Source organism: Cuculus canorus, chromosome 4 (assembly GCF_017976375.1).
Source record: "Cuculus canorus isolate bCucCan1 chromosome 4, bCucCan1.pri, whole genome shotgun sequence".
Lineage (NCBI taxonomy): Eukaryota > Metazoa > Chordata > Aves > Cuculiformes > Cuculidae > Cuculus > Cuculus canorus.
Window position 1 is genome coordinate 19,105,526 of NC_071404.1, and position 19,941 is coordinate 19,125,466.

At 37.5% G+C, this 19,941-nt stretch overlaps 1 protein-coding gene across 15 annotated transcripts in view; it reads right to left on the bottom strand.

Moving 5' to 3' along the window:
* KCNIP4 (potassium voltage-gated channel interacting protein 4) overlaps positions 1–19,941 on the bottom strand; it is a 422,577-nt gene that overhangs the window by 91,498 nt on the left and 311,138 nt on the right. Inside the window, exon 1 of one of the 15 annotated variants that reach the window (XM_054065860.1) lies at positions 8,582–8,738. The exons of 13 other annotated variants lie outside the window; for them this stretch is intronic. In XM_054065860.1, coding sequence (XP_053921835.1) covers positions 8,582–8,693 — 112 coding nt within the window. In that variant the 5' untranslated portion in view covers positions 8,694–8,738. Of the gene's footprint in view, positions 1–8,581; positions 8,739–19,941 lie in introns of those variants that run through there. One more of the 15 variants, XM_054065852.1, reaches the window with a different exon arrangement.

Here is a 19,941-nt window from a genome sequence, read left to right on the forward strand (position 1 = left end):
AAATCTCTGTGTTCCACACAGATCTGCAGGTAATCAGATACATCAATCCCTACAAAATTCACTGATGTGTCATTAATAATACAAGCCAAAGAATTCTGGTCAGAAACTGCACCAAACATGGAACAAATAATTTAAGAAGTTAAGAGACCAAAAGTGACTATGTTATTTCTACATCAGTTCACTATCATGGATGCTTTTTTACATTCAGTCATTCCATCATTGCTCATATTCAATCCTGTTCTATAATGTCATTTTAGGCAATGTTTATCTATGTCTTTACAAATATCATATTCTAAAAGTAAAGCCTTCTAGATTCTCATCCCTAAATTCATCCCTAAAATACATTAGTGATTAGGCAATGCTTTTCTCTCCTCACCTATACACAGCTGACCAAATGGAGTTATTTTTCAGAAGCGTACTTTGTCATATTTAATCTCTGTCATCTTAAAGTGAATTATTTTATGTGAAGCTACATTTTAAAAGCAGAGTAAGCCTCAAGAAGTAGCAGAGTGCAGAGAAAATGCCTGAGCAGGACATTCTGTAGGAAGGTCCAGGTACCCATGCTCCGAGATGTAGACTGGTTAGACATAGACTTTGCTACAGCTATCAAATGTATGTCACCGATCTTTATTTTGTATATTTATCTCTACATTCTGGGAAAAGATACATCATTCCATTCAAAAGATGTATGTAATTTTGGGCAGTAGTAGCTGTTATGATTGAATACTGACTATTTTCTGTGTGATCTTTCTTTCATCTTCTAATTTACTTATTTGTTAAAGAATCAATTTATTTTAGTATTCTGTAATAGTCAGACGGTGGGTTGGTCACAGCTCATGCATGCAGTACATCTTCATAAAACCTATTATTCTGTTTTTCTTCTCAGAGTGTCAATGAAAACATATTTCACTCCAGTTGCTTCCCAAATATGTTTGTATTCAGCACAGGCATTCATAAGGTACTTGAACAATGACAGTAAAATGGTCCTGAGAAAGCGGTAAATGATCTAGCATAGAGACGTTAAGTGATAAAAACCCAGACATCTTTGGATGAATGATCTGCTTAAGATGAACACTCAACAACTCTTGAGTAAACTTCAAATGATGCTCAAAAGTAGCTATATCTTTGCATAAAGGAGCCGCCTCACTAGCTCAGGTTAAATAAATATCAGTAAGAATGTTTTCTTGGAAAAAAAAAATCAAGACTAGGAAGATAAAAGGCCAATTGGAGGATCTAACGATTGAGGGGAAGGGTCCTTGCAGAGCAGTGTGGCCAAAAGAAATCCTTTCCAAGCTAGGATGCAAATATACTGCATGATCCTGAGCCAGAGAGTAAAGTCTTAGCACTGTGGGTGAGTGCATACTAAAAAGGAATGTTTTACCTAAGAAGTCCAGAAAATTCATAATGCTTGATCCTTCTGTGAAATCTCATGTGAAGAGATGGCACATAAGTTGTCCTTGCAGAAATCTTCCTGGTTTCTAGCAGTATTTTTAACACCTCTTAAACATTTCTCTCCACTTGTCACATGGCCAGCATTTAAGCTTTGAATTCAGACTGGTATGGACCTAAAACTACATATTCGTCAGTGACTGAGATGATCTGAATGTTACAGTGCCCTGGACAAGTCCATGAAGAGCAGTTGATGAAAGTATCTTCATAAACCAATAAGACCTTCTTTAAAACTCTTAAATAAATTGTCCCATCTAAGTTGGGTAAAAGCAAATATTTAGGAAGATGCATGATTTCCCTGATTTTGACATGGTTCAAGCAGAATTGTACTACCAAGCCTAGAAGAGCCCAGTTTTTGAAGGAAGGTAGAGAGTAAATAGAATGCCTTCAAGAACTCTGAACTAAATGTAATGGATGGCTACAAGTTTCAGTAAGTTTCAGACTGTCTTGCACTCAGTATAACCATACAGAAGAGGTGTATATATAATGAGCACACTGAAATCTGCACCTGAATTTTTACATCAATTTAGATCAACATTGGATCTAAAGCAACAACCTAATGTAGTTTTGCATTATGTCTGAAGTTACTATTCTCTGCTGTGTAATCTACAGATAATTCTATAGACTGACTTTCTTACGGTGACATTGAGTCCGGAATTTCTGTCACGAGCCAGAAGATAAAGAAGAGCAGGGCAAAGCTCCCATGACCCATGAAGGAATGGTTAAAGACCTGCTTGTCAGACATTCACAAGTCTGTGGGGCCAGGTGGGATCCACCCGAGGGTATTCAGGGAGCTGAGGGAGGTGCTTGCCAAACCCCTCTTCATCATCTACCAGCAGTCCTGGCTGACTGGGGAAGTTCCACTTGACAGGAGGCTGACATATGTTACACCAACTTACAAGGAAGGTCAGAGGGAGGACCTGGAAACTACAGTCCTGTCAGTCTGACCTTGCTGATGGGGAAGATCATGGAGCAGGTCATCTTGGGTGCTATCATACAGCACATGCAAGAAAACTACGTGATCAGGCCCAGTCAGCAGGGGTTTGCGAAAGGCAGGTCCTGACAAACTAACCTGATCACCTTCTATGACAAGGTGACCCGCTTGGTGGAGGAGGGAAAGGCTGTGGATGTAGTGTACTTGAATTTCAGTAAAGCCTTTGACACCATTTCTCACAGTATTCTGCTTGAGAAACTGACTTCCACTGGCCTGGACAGATGCACCCTCTGCTGGGTTAAAAAGTGGCTGGATGGTCAGGCCCAAAGAGTGGTAGTAAATGGAGTTAAATCCAGCTGGAGGCCGGTCACAAGTGGTGTGTCCAGGGCTCAGTGCTGGGTCCAGTTCTGTTCAATATCTTTATCAATGACATGGATGAAGGGATTGAGCGTACCCTAAGTAAATTCGTGGATGACACCAAGCTGAGATGAAGTGTCGATCTGCTTGAGGGTAGGGAGGCTCTACAGAGGGATCTGAACAGCCTGGACCGATGGGCTGAGACCAGTGGGATGAGGTTTAACAAGGCCAAATGCTGAGTCCTGCACTTAGGACACAAGACCCCCATGCAGCGCTACAGACTTGGGGAAAAGTGGCTGGAAAGCTGCCTGGCAGAGAAGGACCTGGGGGTGTTGGTTGACAGCCAATTGAACATGAGCCAGCAGTGTGCCCAGGTGGCCAAGAAGGCCAAAAGCTTCTTGGTTTGTATCAGAAACAGTGTGGTCAGCAGGACCAGGGAAGGGATTCTGCCCTTGTACTCAGCACTGGATACTTGACTCAGTACTTGAATACTGTGTTCAGTTTTGTGCTCCTTACCACAAGGAAGACATCGAGGTGCTGAAGCTGAAGAGAAGGGCAACGAAGCTAGTGAAGGAACTGGGGAACAAGTCTTGTGAGGAGCAGCTGAGGGAACTGGGGTTGTTCAGCCTGCAGTAAAGGAGGCTGAGGGGAGACCTTATCACTGTCTACAACTACCTGAAAGGAGGTTGTAGAGAAGCGGATGTTAGTCTCTTCACCCAAGTGATAGGTGATAGGATGAGAAGGAATGGCCTCAAGTTGCACCAGGGAAGGTTCAGGTTGGAAATTAGGAAAAACTTCTTCACTGAAAGGGTTATCAAGCACTGGAACAGGCTGCCCAGGGAGGTGATAGAGTCACCATCCCTGGAGGTATTTAAAAGACAGGTAGATGAAGTGCTTAGCAATATGATTTAGCAGTGGACAGCTATGGTTGGACTCAATCTCAAAGGTCTTTTCCAACCTAGGGATTCTATGATTCTATTCTATGATTTATAAAGAGGGTTGGGGAAACACCCACATTAAAAGGGTGGTCCATTTTGTTCACCTCTTGGGGATGAATTAGGCTTCTGGAAAGATAACGTTGGAATCTTAACACCTTTCATCTAGCCATATTTGGCAAATAAAGAGTGTAAATGCACAGGTGATAATATTTTTTATGCTGAAGGAATTTTTCGTTCTCATTTCTGGTGTGAAAGATTCACCCATCATCACAGGAAACCTAACACTACTATGTACCTTAATACCATGAATTGGCACTGGGATAGCATCTACGAACAGAATTTGTTGAGGCAGGTGATAGATGCTTACTCAGAATAAAGTAGTCCTACACTTGTCTCTGAAGAAGACAAGTAGGAAATGGACATTTCACAATGTGAAATCTGAACAGCCTACTGACAGCAGACCCTAATCAGGTATTATAAGCAACTGCTGAGAAAAGGCAAGGGGACATGTACTGCTCTGTGGTGTATTTCTTACCTTTCTGATTATTGTGGGGTTATAGTACGTCGCATTCCACTTGGCTGATAGAGGTGATACTGGAGAGGGAGCACCACAGGAGAGACTGCTGGAAGCTGCACTTGTAGCACAGCCTCCTCTGCATGAGTAAGACATTCAAATTAGGATAAGAATTTTCAGCTCCATGTAGACACAGAGAAAACTATCTTCCTTTTTCTGTTCCTTTTTCTTAGAAAAATATGAAGCTTTACAGAATTTCTTAGCAATGTGTCTTTCCGCATATCATTCATTTTCTAAGGGCAAGAGTTACACTACACTCAACAAAATATTTCAAACTTTACTGGTTTTGCTAAGCCATAAGGGTAACAAACAACATGTTAACACAGATGGTTACAGACAGACCTAATCTAATACTCTCTGTGCTTCTAAGTATTTGAGCTATGAAAAAGGCCACATTTTAGCATGCTAGTGTGACAGGAAATATCAACTCAAATGCACTAACGTGACTTCTGGACTGGAGGTGGCTTCTGTCCATCCAAATTAGATCAGAAAGAAAAAAAAGGTCTTTCTGTATCCGCACAGAGCAGATATATTCCAAGACAGAAATCTACCTCTTTTTAAAGAAAATATCTCCCTTCACTATTTTTAAAAAAATATCCAAAGCACCAAATTACTCTATTCACTCTCATAGCTGACATTGCAGCCAAATATATTTATTGATAAACAAACTGCTCTTCATTTTGCATCACAGTAAGAGAAACTAAGGATGAAATATTCCTACCTAGCTTTGATGGCCTCTTGAGCTGAAAGCTATGTAAGTGCCAGTGGTCCAAACAGCTGAAAGATTTTGAGCTGGCGGGACATTAATATATCAGGCATTAAATTTATATCTGAATAAGCATTTGAAAAATAACATCAAGCTCTGGAAACTGTTAGATTAGTGGAAGGAAAAGCAGAGGAATAACAGGGTCTAAAACACATTGCAACATTAGTTGATCATATTCACAAGAAGAAGAAAAAAACCTGCATGAGGTGTTAAACTTCAAAACATAATCAATGCATAATGAAGGAAGAAGCACAAAGTTTGTTCTTTTAAAGACTTTGATTAATGCAGTTCACTGATGTTTACAAAGTTGCTCACATATATTTACATAATCTCCCTGTATAGCTCCCACTTGCCAGATATTCTGGATACACAAGTGCAAAGTCAATCCTTCACTTTATTATCTCTCCCTTCCAAGCCTTCAGTGGATAAATTCCCTCTAAGCCTGGTGCTGCTACTTTACTGCTCTGATCCTTTGCTTCGGTTCTGATTGCCCTGTTTCCCCCCACTTCCAGCTAAGTAACAAAACAAAAGCTTTGGAGGAAAGCTGCCCAGCAGCAAAATTTTCAGGCAAAGAAGCTGGAGGGAAGATATTGATCAGTGTCAAACCACTTTCAAAGTAATGGAAGGAGAGGGAAAAGTAGAGTTTCACTCTCTTCTAGTAAAAATTGTATTGATTCAGTTCTGTCCTAACAACAGAAATAGCTCGCCAGCTCCAGTGAAGCCAGTTTTCTCCTCATTCTGGCCTCTGTTTACTGCTTATAGGAAAGTGAAGGACAGATGAAGAAGGACATTGTCCCTAGTCTGGTACACAGGATCAAATCAGGTTCCCTGTCTTGCCAGATGTTGAACACTATGATAAAACTAAGCAGATAGCCTGGATTTTTCTGTTTCACATGGAGGAGTTAGTGCAAGTACTTCTTCACTGTAACTCCTTCGCTATGCAAAATAAAGAAGGGTGGATGTCCCTCATAGCACACTGAGTGACCCATCTTTTTGATTGTTCAATTAAAAGTCCATTTTTGCATGAGAGGTGACTGCACAGGGCAAAGTCATACTAGGTGGAACACTTCAGTAGCTGTGTTCAAGAAGAAAATTTTCTGCAAGAGTACTACTGTTTTATCTTTTTTTTAAAAAAATAATACTGAAAGTGCCTGGAATACAAGATGCAGAGTATTTCATATGTCATTATAAATGACTATCAAAATAAACAATAAACAAGCTGTTGTATTTTCACAGTACAAACAAATTAAGGAGTAGCAAAGCTGAAGCCATCTATCTCTGCACTTCTGTAGACAGAAAGGAAAAGTGAACCAGAAGGATGAAAGCACTCCCTTTAGTCAGTCCACAATGCTTTTGTGGATCCCTTTATTTCTGCTCCCATTTGGCCTTCTGACTCTTGGTTTGGGCTTTGACAAGTCACTCTGCTGTGCTGGTAGAAACTGCCATACTGTATCATCAAATTCCCAATAAAATTCGTGGAGTTGTTAACAACTAGTATTTAGCAACTAAGGATTCGTCATTTAGCTGCCTTCTCTGTCCTGTATAGGCAAACATCATTACACGCACGCTGCCCTATCCTCCAGCGGTATTTTCAAAATAAGTTAATATACCAGGGATATTGAGAAAACACGTTAAAGCATCAGAGAGCCTAACTATGTGAACAGATTTGTTTTATCATATCACTCATGCCCTGCCTCCATGGTGTAGATGCGGAGGTCTCATTGCTCAGTTTGATTTCAGGTTCAACACTGGCCATCCAAACATGGTCCTCCTTGTATGTCAACAGGAAACCTGTCCTTCCATAGAGTAGGAAAACAAAACCCCATTAATTGACTATCCTATAAAGTATTCCTTAATCATTTGGCCAGAATTCTTGTTTAATGGTAATGGCAGTACCCAAACTTGGAACAGTTAAATAGCACGAGTCACCTTAGGGGAACTGGAAATCCCCCAAGCCATCAGAGCTATTCACACAGTGGATGTTATAAATATATCCACTGTACTTTATAATGTTTAACTCTTTTACATTTAGGGTTGAAGTTATACTTCTGTTGATACATTACCTTGAAGTTACTATTTATATGATTTCTACCAGGGGAATTTTTTTTAAAGGTGATTTAATATATTTGAAAATTTTCCCAGAGACTTAATGGAAGTATCATACTGTGAGAATTCAAGAAAGGGATGTAACCGTACATCTGCTAAAAAAACCATCTGACATTTTAATCTTTTTTCCCTGTCTGCTACCATGTGTTATAAAGTTGAAGCTAACACATATCTAGTTAGAGGATTTTTTAGATGTTAAAAATCCTACACATCCCGAACATAACCCCCCATAAAAATGAGCACTGTTATGACAGAAAAAAATACTCATTTGTTTAGAATTCAAAAAGTAATTTTACAATTCCATAACCAATGCATTATGTAGTGACATCCAATGCATTATATTGTAACACAGCAAATGTTATACATTCTCACCACATGCAGATTTAATGATGATTTATTTCAATACTTCAGTAACTATGAAAGTGCTGTGCTAAAGATTTCACATTTTATCAGCATGCTGAACAATTTTATGAAGTGATGATATGAATCTACATCCATCAAAGATCCTATTCCATGATGAAAAGTTAATGTTTCAGAAAACTGGAGTGCTCTCCTTGGCTGTGTGATTCTGACAGAATCACAGCAAAAAGGATTGGTTTGGGTTCATATGTACAAACATACTGATAAAAGCAGGGTTTTTTTGAGCAAGGGCTTCAGTGAGTGAATAGCTTTTGTTTACTACAGCAGTCCACACAAGGCATTTTGTTAAAAAGTTGAAAAATTGACAGCAAAAGACCTCATTAATAACTGAACTGAAATAGCCTATTTCTATAAAATGAAAAATACCTCAATCTGTATAGTAAAAAAAAATCTTAATAAATAAACATGAAGCCCTTATTGAGAGTAGATGAATGATATGACCCTTATAGTAGAGAGCAGGCAAGAATCTGAGCAAGCAAACAGTAATTTTAAAACATATATTCCTTATATATATTTTAAATGCCCACATTTAATGCTGGCATCTATGCCTTTTTTGAAAGATGTCAAGCAGACTTGGTCCTGTGGTTACAATGTTCTGCATTTATCTATTAAAATGGATTTTTTAAACATAGATACTGACACAGAACAAAAGTAATTGCATCATAAATCAGAAGAGAAATACATGTTACAAACACGGACTGAACTAAGATCCACTTAATCGATCAAGTTTTGCAGCAGTGAACAGTTTTCAAAGTCAATTGACAGATAGGCATCACGTTCACTGTTCTCAGTCTTTCTAATAAACATCCACCCACAGACATTTGGAAATTCATTGTAAACTAACAAATCTTATGCTAGTATCTTTCTGTTTTCAATAACAAAGTAAAACCAACAGAAGCAAACCAGGACTTTTAGTCTGAATGCTTTTTTCACTCTTCAAGCCCTTTCATTTCGCAGCTTCTATGCATGATGCTCTCTATTTTAGCAGATCAGACATCACATGTACAAACAGCAAAAATTGTGAGTGACCACTTTACCTTCTGAAAAATCAATCAGTCCCAGCAAATGAAGCAGCTTCAGAGATGCAAATATAATCACAACAATACCCACTGTTTGCAGTCCCTCTGACTCCCACTCGAGAGTCAACATTCTTCCAACAGAAAAATCATTCCACTCCTCACACTGGTTCACAATCAGAGGGAAAGTAGAGGATTTTACCAAGAGTTTGCTTTGAAGAAAGTTGCAGTGGTGTAAAGCAGTCCTGGACTGAGCTGTAGTGAGTCACCAGCCACTGTAGCTGAGACAAAACATTAGATAAAGCCCTGCATCTCATGCTTCTCTAGGCATTTGATTTCATCAGTAGCGAGTCCTCTTAGAAAGCTGAGGTGGACGACGAAGCCCTGGATATGACATTGTATCCGGTGAGCAGTGATACTTCAGAGCTGCTGAAGGAACAACTGTGTCGAGCTTGAGACTTGGCTGTGTAAGTGCCAAGAAGAAATGCTCCCTGGAAACTTGCACTAGGGAGCACAATGCTATCAGCCCTCTGCGCTCCAGTGCTCCCGAACCTGGGCTTTGTGATTCTCCCCAAGCTTCACAGCCCTTCCCCAGTTTCTCTTAGCACAATTTCTGTTAAGTTTGACAAACGACAGTTTGCTAAAGACAGACATCAGCGTTCACGTGTGCTAAATGCTGATTGTCAGAAAACTACTGCCCTCTGCATTAGAAAGAATAATGTGCAGAGAAACACTGTCCCTTCCCCTTCTTAAACATCACCAGAATCTAATTAGAATCTTCAGTAGAAATGAGAATGGAAATTAAAGAAATATACATCAGCATAATCAGTGCTTCCAGCTAGAAAAGTATAGTGCTGTCAAGGAGACGCACACTGCCCAAATCCCTCTTCCATAGTCAGGAAGAATGTATTATTTATTGATTTAGAATCAAAACAGTGCTTTTCTGTCTAAGGACACAAACTTAGAAGTGCTGAGCCTCACACTCTGATTTATATGAATGTGAATTAGGCATTTTCCACAGCTCCTGGGAAGATCTTGCCCAGGCTATGCATTCGGGGAAAAAGATAAGAAGCTTATGATCCCAGGTGATTTATTCCATAGTCTATATAAAATTAATTGTCCTATGTTTATTAATGCAATAACCGCGTGGATACCCAGCTTGAAGTATGGACTCTAAAGAATATTTATGCAGCACATGCCTAAGTAGCATGAATTTAGGCCTAAATGCTTGTTCTTGTGCTCGTCCTTGAAATATAACTAAATCCTGTCCACTGATATACACAGCACTAAAGTGAAGTCTCAGAAAAAGACACCCTTATTACTAAAGAAGCACATGCAATCTAACACTAAAAGCAATTTCATAGATGACGTTTGATATCGGTCACTCATCTTAGATTGCTGAATTCTTTCCCTTAGACAGAATTTTTACTAACTTTTGAGAAGTTCAGAAACTTATTTTTCTTCAGAAAGAAATTATAATTTTAAATGGACATAACAACAAATTGTAACATTACAAACCTATCGTTTATGGACTGCCAGATAGAGAAAGAAAAATGTAATCACCAGTTTGCTACCAGGCTTTTATATTTTTGTTCGAAGGCGGTGTATATTGAATTATAATAACTAATTGGACTCCTAGATTTTTCCATATAGGCAGGACTCTAAAAGATGCATCATTTTTTATTTGAAAAACCATGTATGTACTTCACTTAATTTTAGGCTACATCTATGCAACACATAAACAATGATATTTTCTGATTTTTCTCTTCTGGGTATTTGAATGCTAGAGGGTCATGAATTCTGTACTATTTAAATATGACCTCAAACTGAATGTTAGCTCCTTTCCTTATCAACCTGTAAAGATAAAATTATGTCTAAGAGGAAAGCACAATAAAAATAATTTTTTTTTAAAAAAGAATTTCTTTAAAATAAATACAATATTATCCAATATTTGCACCTTCCAAGTATGTCACTGCCTTTGCTTTATATTGCAAAATAATGCCTTGATGTGTCCACATATAAAGGTCTGCTCCTCTTCAAAGAAAATTAACTTTTCTTCCCCCTGCCTTTTCAATTTCTAGTTATTCCATATCATCATCTTCTTTTAAGGCTCTGACACGTTCATCTTAACTCATTCTCATCACTGACTTCTATTTTCTTCTTGAGTTTATTCCCACTTGTTTTTGTCTTTTCATAGTTTTTCTTATTTTTCTCAAATGATGAAACATGGTTAAATGTTCACAATATTTCAGAGCTTAGTTCACAGTACGGAAAATTTGACCCATGCAGTTTTACAGGCATTACAGAAAAAATAACTGTAATATAATGCAAACAATCATACTATAACAGTGAAAGACATCTTCTTTATTATTAATAAACAGTATAAGGGAAGTATTAAAATGGAAATATCTTTCAGTATGCATTCTCCTTTTACGCAGTAGGTACAGTCTACTTGACTTCTTGACTTGTCCACTCTTGGAAGCAGAGTCCCTTCTACTCCACCACTGAATATGCCAACCCGTGTGCAGAGAGCTACACAACATGAAGTGGTGTCAGCCACAACCAGTGTTTTGTTTTCTCCTTCCACAAAAGAAGAGATACCTGGATGCTTTCTAAAAGATGATAGGGGCAGCGATTACAAATCCAAAGAGTTTTAGGGGCCAATTCTATCTGTGCAGCAGATGAGTCACAATTATTTTTAAAGAAAAAAATAATCTGAGAACAATTGAATTAATATAAGTGATTACTGACATCAAAGATCACCTCTTTTAAAAAAAGAGGTAGATTTTTTCCTGTTGCTTCTCTTTATGGTTCTTTAAGCTAGGGGAAGCACACAGAGATTATTTGAACCTCCAAGTGTTACCTCTGAAAAGTAAAGCAGTAAGGATAAGAAACTATGTGGAAAGGAAACTGAAGTGATGCATGAAATGTTTCCTTTAACAGACCACACAACGGTTTCAAACAATAATGTCACTTATAGAGGTGAATTCTTCTGGAAGAGGCTTGATGAAAAAAATCCCGTGCCTCAAGGCATTTGACAACTAGATCAATCTTGAACAAGGAGATAATAAAATTCAGATATATGTGACACCCCTTTGTATTCAGATCCTTTGCCAAATTCATAGTCAAGTGTAATTTCTCTCTCTCACTTTGTATTTTATTAAATTATTTCAAGATAAATATTTCTGTGACACATCCTCATGTGGTGTCTGTATTGACACTAAAGGCAAATTTTAAAAGCTCTTCAAAGAAAAGGAATTTTTCATCAATGTCACCCCCAGGATACAAAAGAAAACACCATCCTGTACATGAAGCAATAAAACCAGGGGCTGACAGCTGGCACATTGTCTCTCCCCAATCCCTGCTTTCATTTTCAACAATGCAATGCATTCTGGTGGTGACTTCATAATACATTTAAATTTGCATAAACTTTCTTGTGGTTCTTCAGTAGGTTTCATGGAAAAGAAAGAAAGGTGCAAGCTAGCCCATCTAAACAGTGCATCTTCCACTGGCTGTAATTCCTTCTCCACAGAGATATGAAGCAGAAGCTCTATTGTTTGCCTGAAACTCAAGTGCTATCACCTTGTGCAGGTTTACTGAATCATTAATTATGGGAAAGCATAAGGAGGGAAGTATTAAACTCTAATGCAGAACATTCCTGATTTAGCAATAAACACAGGTCAGCCCAACACTGCATTCTTGTGCACACCTCTCTAAATGCTGCAACGTAAGGCTGTGGTGGGTGCGGATGCAGTGTAATTCATGGTGTTCCTCAAAGGAAGGAGTGAAGGAAATCATGGCCATGGGCATGCTCCTGACAGTGCCCTCCCTCGGTGACTACCTTTATATGCATAAAAAGAAGTACAAGTTTTTCTCTCCTAAATTTACAAGAAAAACCTGTGTTGAAACACTGTAGGAGATACCTTCTCTCTGGAAGCACAGACCCTCAGTGGGTTCTGAACTGGACAGTGTAGCTCTGCCAAAATTAGCAGGGTCTAAAGGAAAAATCCCATTTGGAGTCTTTACATTTTTCCATGGAAAATCTCAATTAATTACTGGCTACTCAAATAATTTTAAATAGAATGATTTATGTATGCTGTCCAATGAATATTAAAAAAAAGTGTACTACATACTAAGTAAATTTTAGATCTGATTGCTGTGTGCTTGTAAAATGCCCATGTTGTTCCCTTAGTCTTTGGGAGAAAAGAAAAAATACTCAGAAGTATTATTTAAAAAGCTTAGATATGGGAAACCAAATTTTAATAATTTCAAAGTTGACTACAAGCAGACAAGATCTGCCATTTCAAAACAAACAATATTCCACGTAATTTAACATATCAGAAGTAGCAAAAGTTTGAGAGCAATGTATAGGATGCTATGAATTTGACAGTTAAGGAACAAATAATTTTAAAATCCTAAAAATAGCTAAATAATAATTCTGTGATTAGTGCATTAGAGTATAAAATTTCCCTATAATTTTATATGATTACACAGTTCTTTCAAAATTATCTGGTATTATCATACTTCTTTTATATACCTCAGTAAACTAGTTTAATTCCAGCAAACTCTAGTTTTTAACTAAAAGCAGTCACTGTAATTAACACAATAAAATGAAGTATTTTTATTTTAATTGCTTTATTTTTCATAAAGAATTTTTTGTTTATTTTTTTATTTTAATGTTGAATCTTCGTTGTAATGTATAAACTTTTCCTCTTTTCAATTTCTTCTAACTTTTGTATGTGAAAGTAATTGAATATGAATGCCTACCTGATTCCAAATACACGGAAGTGGTTTATGTCTTTCCACTATATTTTAACATCTGCTTTTAAACAGTATCATTCTTCTCAGGCTTTTATCAAAGAGAAATCTCTTCACAGTTACAATGGTTTTCAATTCTCTTCAGTGCTGTTGTCTAATGTAGAATGGGGCTGATCAAAATTGAACAGTTTTCAAGGCAAAGATATATTATTATGCATTAATTGACTTGAATGATGCTGCTTTCCTAAGTGATGAGATCTGCCCAGTGTTGTAGCTAACTTAGAGGGAAGGGGGAAGTCTTAATTGGCTAGCAGTAATAGTTCATTAGACTCTATTTGATATTTTCACCCAATGTAGCTGAAAAAGGAAACTGCTGATGAGTTAGAAACAAGATTTGGAAATATTAATTAGCTGCCCTCTTTCTGTACTCTCTTTTTCCAGAGGGAAATATCAGTCATCCAAAAGAGAAAGAAATTGTCAAATAAACACATCAAGGGCACCTACGTACAGGTCAGATGAACTGCTAATCTTCAGCTTCTTATTCATGCCAGACCTGAGCTTATTAGGAAAGTTATTTGGCAGATAATGAACTTAATCCTCCTGATAGTTAGCCAGTAAGAAATATGTTCACAGGCAATAATCTATGCTTTTCTACACAGAAAAGTTTCTATCTTAGATCTGCAGAAGAAAACGATGTCCACTAGCAAGCATTTCAAGGATCAGGAGTAGCAATTAATTTATGCAGATCCTTTTAAGAATTATTCTCAGGGAACTCATATTCAAGGACTCATATTTCTTTGAATGCAACACGTCCTGCGTAGGCTGCCACAGCTAATCACAGAACATCATGTAATTTTCATAAAATGCTTAGAAAAATGAGACTGATGTATGGAATCATTTTATTAGTCTCACCAATGCTGCAGCTACTGAAAAGTGCAATATTGCACTAGCAGATTACTTATCCAACTGAAATTGCAGGGAAAATTTCTCTAGTTAGAAGAGCTAGGTAGGGTGTAATTATCCAAGATTAAATTTGTCAGGCTTCATATATCATCTTTAATATTTACACTAAGTGCTCTACATCTCTAATGACTGCAAGTGAATATATGCTGAAAAAGAAAAAAAATCAACACTCGTACAGGCAAGATAAGATTCACTGGGTTGTAATCCAAGGAGAAAATATGATATCCAAGCTTTTGAAGGTTTGGTCTCAGAAGTAAATTACGCTAAAATAATATTGCCACTATAGCTGTATAAAGTTGATTTCCTCATTTTAGTAGTCTGGTTCCAGGCTATGGTATGGGATTTTATTACTTCCCCCCCTCTTTTATTTATTCCTTTCATTACTTTCCTTTTCACCTTCTGACTCTTACTTGCTCCTAAGAAGCTTTTGTTCTTGTTTTGATCTAAATCAAAGGACTGCTGCTGTTACTGATCTGAAAACAAGAGTTCCAAAAGAATTCCAGAGGACAACCATTACCAACTTCCCCCACAACATAGCAGCTACAGCTAGTTTCATATATCTAAAATTAATTGATATAGGATGCTGTATGGTTACACTTAAAATAGCTAGTGTGCATAGGGGTTGCAAATTAAATGGCATGGCCAAGGGAGTAACAGTAGCATTTTAATTTAATAAGCTTTAGCAAAGCATTACAGAGAAGCTCTCTCTTTCCTAAACAAGGTTAAATTAACATTTAGTAATATCAAGTAATGAAATTCTGGTTTGTTTTACTGCAAAACCCACTGGCCTACTTGATAAAAAAAAAAAAAAAATCTCTAAATTATGTGATTATGTCTTTAGCCACAGACCTGTTTTTCTTTTAATATTAGATCATACTTGATCTTGCAGGAAAAGTGAAGTATAATGGAAATACTAGGGCCAGTTGAACCTGACTACTTTATTAGCTATAACACAGCTGTGTTATCATAAAGCTCAGACCACGTTAATCCAACCAGCAAAGAATCATCAGTAAAAGTAAACTTGCCCCAGGAAAACTTGCTGTAGGTTAGGTCTAACATTAAATGATTGTTGTCTTTCTGGCCATTGAACTACCTGAATGAGAGTGCAAAGATTACGTTAAAGACAGCTCAAGTCCAAGGCATATCCAACCTGCAATTTTTTAATTCCCACCGCTTCTTTTGAAATATTACCCGTGTAAACCTTTGACCTATCTTCCTCTGACTAACACTGACATGCTTATCCTGCTAATAACAAAACACTTTTTTTCCTACATAATCCTCATCCTCTTCAGTCTTTTCACATTGAGAAAGAATACAGTAACAGCAGTGTCTTACCTTCTGATATTCTCCTTTCACTATTAATTTTGTAATTATTTATTGAAGCAAGAGGACACTTTTGTAAACCATTTTATTTATGCAAAAAATCCAAAACGACTGGGAGGCCTACAGATCAAGCTGGTAGAAAAGATGGGACACAGTAGCAGCATCCACAGCTTCATATTCAGTTCTTTTTTGTTAGCCAAATTATAAATATACACATTCACACTTGCCTATATATCTAGAAAGCTATTTTTTATGGACTGTGCAGTTAGATGACATAATACAACATTGTCAAGAAAGGGACTGGTATCTTCTGCTGTGATGAATGAGCAAAAGAAAAAAAATGAACCATGTATGCTAGTAGTCAAAACTATCGTTCTAGTAACCAACAGGAATAGTCATCATTTCAACCTCCAAACCAACCCTCTATTGATTTAAAATCCTCATCCTATCGTATGTCACTATTTCAAAACCGGTGTGTCTGGCTCCCAATGGTCCAACAAATGGTTATATCAACTAAATTAAAGAAAAATAGTGTATTATCAAACATGATCATAACAACATAGTCACTGTGCAGCTCTTTTCTGATGATGCACCTGCCTTTATCCAATATAAAATAACCCATGTTCATTAGATGATCTATTTTTTTCCCTGGCTTTCAGAAAGGTGAAGCACTGTATTTTTCCATAGCAACAGCAAAGTATTATAAATGAAATTTGAAGTAGCTGACATATTTCTACATTTGAAGTAATTGTTAACAGATGAGCGTTTCTGTCCTATAAAGATGAGCTACAATAAATTAATCCATATTACATGGCTGCAGCATATTCAAGAAACGTAGGTTTAAAAACCTTGTTGTCACGATCTTGTCCCTTGGATGTTTATAAGACTTGGAGTACATATAACATGCAGAGATTTGACTCAAACATGCAACATGTGGCTACCATTCAGAATTATGGAATATTCAGAATTAGTCCACAGGACTGGCTTATATATTATTGTTTGATTTATTACCAACTTCTGAAACTTGTCATTATTTATTTCTTTATTTATCACTGATAAAAAAAACAACAATCCCAAACATGCCTCATTAGATGAAGCCACGCCTGGATTACTGTGCCCAGTTCCCAGTACAAGGGAGATGTGGACATACTGGAGAGAGTCCAGGAATGAGCCACAAAGATGCATAAGTGGCTGGAGCATCTCTTCTGTGAAGAAAGACTGAGAGAGCTGGGACCGTTCAGCCTGGAGAAGAGAAGGCTCAGGGGAATCTCATCTATGTACATCAATAGCTGAAGGAAGGGTGCATAGACGACAGGGTCAGGCTTTTTTCAGTGGTGCCCAGTGACAGGACCAAAGGCAATGGGCACAGACTTGGTGGAGAAGGTTGCCTCTGAACATCAGAAGACACTTCTTTATTGTTCGGGTGACTGAACACTGAGAGGCTGTGGAGTCTGCCTCCTTGAAGATATTCAAAAGCCATCTGACATAGGGCTGGGCAACCAGCTTTATGTGGTCCTGCTTGAGCAGGAGCATGGGACAAGACGACCTCCAGAGGTCTCTCATACCTCAACCATTCTGTGATTTTGTGATTGACATTCCTTCCAATAACATTTTAGAGCTTCCTTTCCTTTCAGCTGACCTAGTTTTACATATTGTACAACTTGATTAATTTTTATGGGAAATAATTTGGGGGTTAAAATTAGTTCCAACTACAGTTTAAAATAAACCTTTTAAGGCCAGATCTCCTCTTGCTTCTGGACACTGAAGACTGAAATTCACCCAGGGTGAATGGGTTTACTGCTGAAAAATTGTAGAAGTAGTAACAAAACCCCAAGGGTTTTAATTACCCCATCAAAAATATAAGTCAGAGAGTGTACTAAATGCTCAGGAAATTTAAAGTCTTTTTTGAGCTTAACTTCTATTCTTTCAAAAAGATAGAGAGAAAAAGAATATACGGAGAAGGGGTTGAAGGAATACTGTAACTTGATGTTTCTCAGCTCCTCATGCAGTTTTTCTTGGCTTATAGCCACATCCCAGGGTAGGAACATACAGTGATATTTGAAGATCCATGCAACACAATGAAAAATTTTCTGCTCCAGCAGTTTTGCTGTTCTAGCACTCTGCAAAGCAACAGCAGTATAAAATCAAACCCTAAAGGGAGTGATCACCTTACAATGCCTTGTTATGACTTAAGTAATTAAAAGGAAAGCTACAGCTCTTGCACAAGGAAGCATCATAATGTCAAACTAATTGCAGCATCATAAAGTTCTTGTAGATGCTGAAATGAGGGAAGCAACAAAATGCAGGACACTATCTTGAACCTTCAACAGAACTTAGTAGCCACTTTTAATTGTGTCATGCTGTTGCAGGGGTTAAATGTTTTCTTTAGTAGCTTTTCAGCCTCCCCGTGCTCCCCTTAGCTTGGATAAATAGATATTCCATTATGCAGAGTCGGTTTGTGGGTCATGAGAACTTAATTTTCAGATGCCTCTTGACACACATATAGCCATACCCAAATTCCATAAATAAGACACCCACATGTCTTCCTCCTGTTAAACTAACAGGATTTGGAGCTGGGTAGATTTTTAAGCCATTTTAAAGACATTTTCAGCAATTTTTAAGACCAGAAATATTTTTCTGCCCTTAATACTTCAGGAATAATTCCCCTCTACTTCCAGTAGTTACCTGTGCACCAGGGTATGAATTTTAATTTCTCTAATCTTCTCAGAAGCAATTTCCCTAGCTCTCCAATCATGCTTCTCTTTTCTGGACTCACTCTAATTAGACAAAACAGTTATATGGGGGAAAAAAATAGAAACTAGGTTTTAGCAAGAGTTGAATTAGACATGAGCAAAATTCTATGACGAGAATAGTCTTAGCATTAACATCCTTCTCTCATAAAAAATAATATTAAATATTTCATAGTTTTTTTTCTTTTTTATTACTCAAAAGCAAATAAATTCTGCCACACACCCCCCTCCCCCCAGTGTTAGATGTTCACATATCCCTTTAGTTTTCAGGAATCTGTTTTTCAGTTGAGGTACCATATGCATGTTCCAAGACTTCATCCCCTTGCGTCACTGCAAGCGATACTTATTTTGGTAATATTTTCAAACTTATTCTTGGAGATCTTTCTTTGCTAAGAATGATAGGAACACATGCTTTCTTTCACTGAAGCAACTCTGTGGTGCACTAGAGAATAATTAGGTTGTTCCAAGGCTGCCTGAACAGGTCTGACAGTTTGTTGCTCTGTCCCTAGCAAATTTTCCCTTCTGCATTTGTTTTGGTCCTTGCCTGATACAGTGTGAGCTTTCGCAGATCATTAAGCCAGACAAAAAATAATTTGACATAACCAAAATGCAGAGAGTGAACACTTTGTCCCCAAGATACTTTGCAGACAGTGCTCATTTAACTTTGAGTACTGATTCATAGTTGTAGTCCAAGACTAACAGTCCTGTGCAGACTCAGAAGAAGGACAAGAGCCAGACCCTAATGGTGAAAGAGCAGGCAAGCAAGGAAATAAATTCCATGCGGATTTTAACTGACAGAGCCAGCACAAAGATATTGCAAGACAAAGCCAGAACTTGGTGTCATACAAGATGTACGCAAAGAAAATCAATATCCAAGCAGCAACAGCATTCCATACTGTGCAGGATTCAATGAGAGACAGAGCCTGTACACTCACAGGCAGGAGCAGAAAAACAGTTCAGTGCAACTTTATATTTTTAATGTTTATGATTAATTCCGATTTATGCCTCTTAACGTAAGTATACAGCACATGTTTCTAGAACTAGTATCTCTGAAAGGTATTTATTAATTTTTTAAATCAGATCCTGGCTGGAGGAAGATGTTGAATTTATATTACATGGTGTTCAGTCATATAACTGTTCAGTTCACAGTACATACTAGCTTATTTGGAAAGAAATTCTCTATGGATCACTAAGTTTAAAAAACATGTATTTATGAAGATTGTTCTTAAAAATTTAATTTCTTAAACAATAAATAATTCAAGATATTGTCTTTTTTTGGAGGTACTACTTATGCAGGATGTCTCTGAATGAGATGAGGAATAAAAGGACGGACTGACTAAACTAAGGTGGTTTTATTTTTCAGGAATACATGCCAGCAAAAGGCAAGTTTCAGAAAAGAAAGTGAAGCAACAGTCCCAACAACCTCAGCATCTCTGAAACTGTCAGTTTCCAGTGAAAAGAAAATTAATATATTCTAGGTGTGGAGCAGTGGTGTTCAACTCACTGTTGCATTTTCAAGCTTACTGTTGGTTAAATCAGTATTTTGCAGAGTATGCCACGTGATAACAAGTGGTAAAAGTGAGTAGA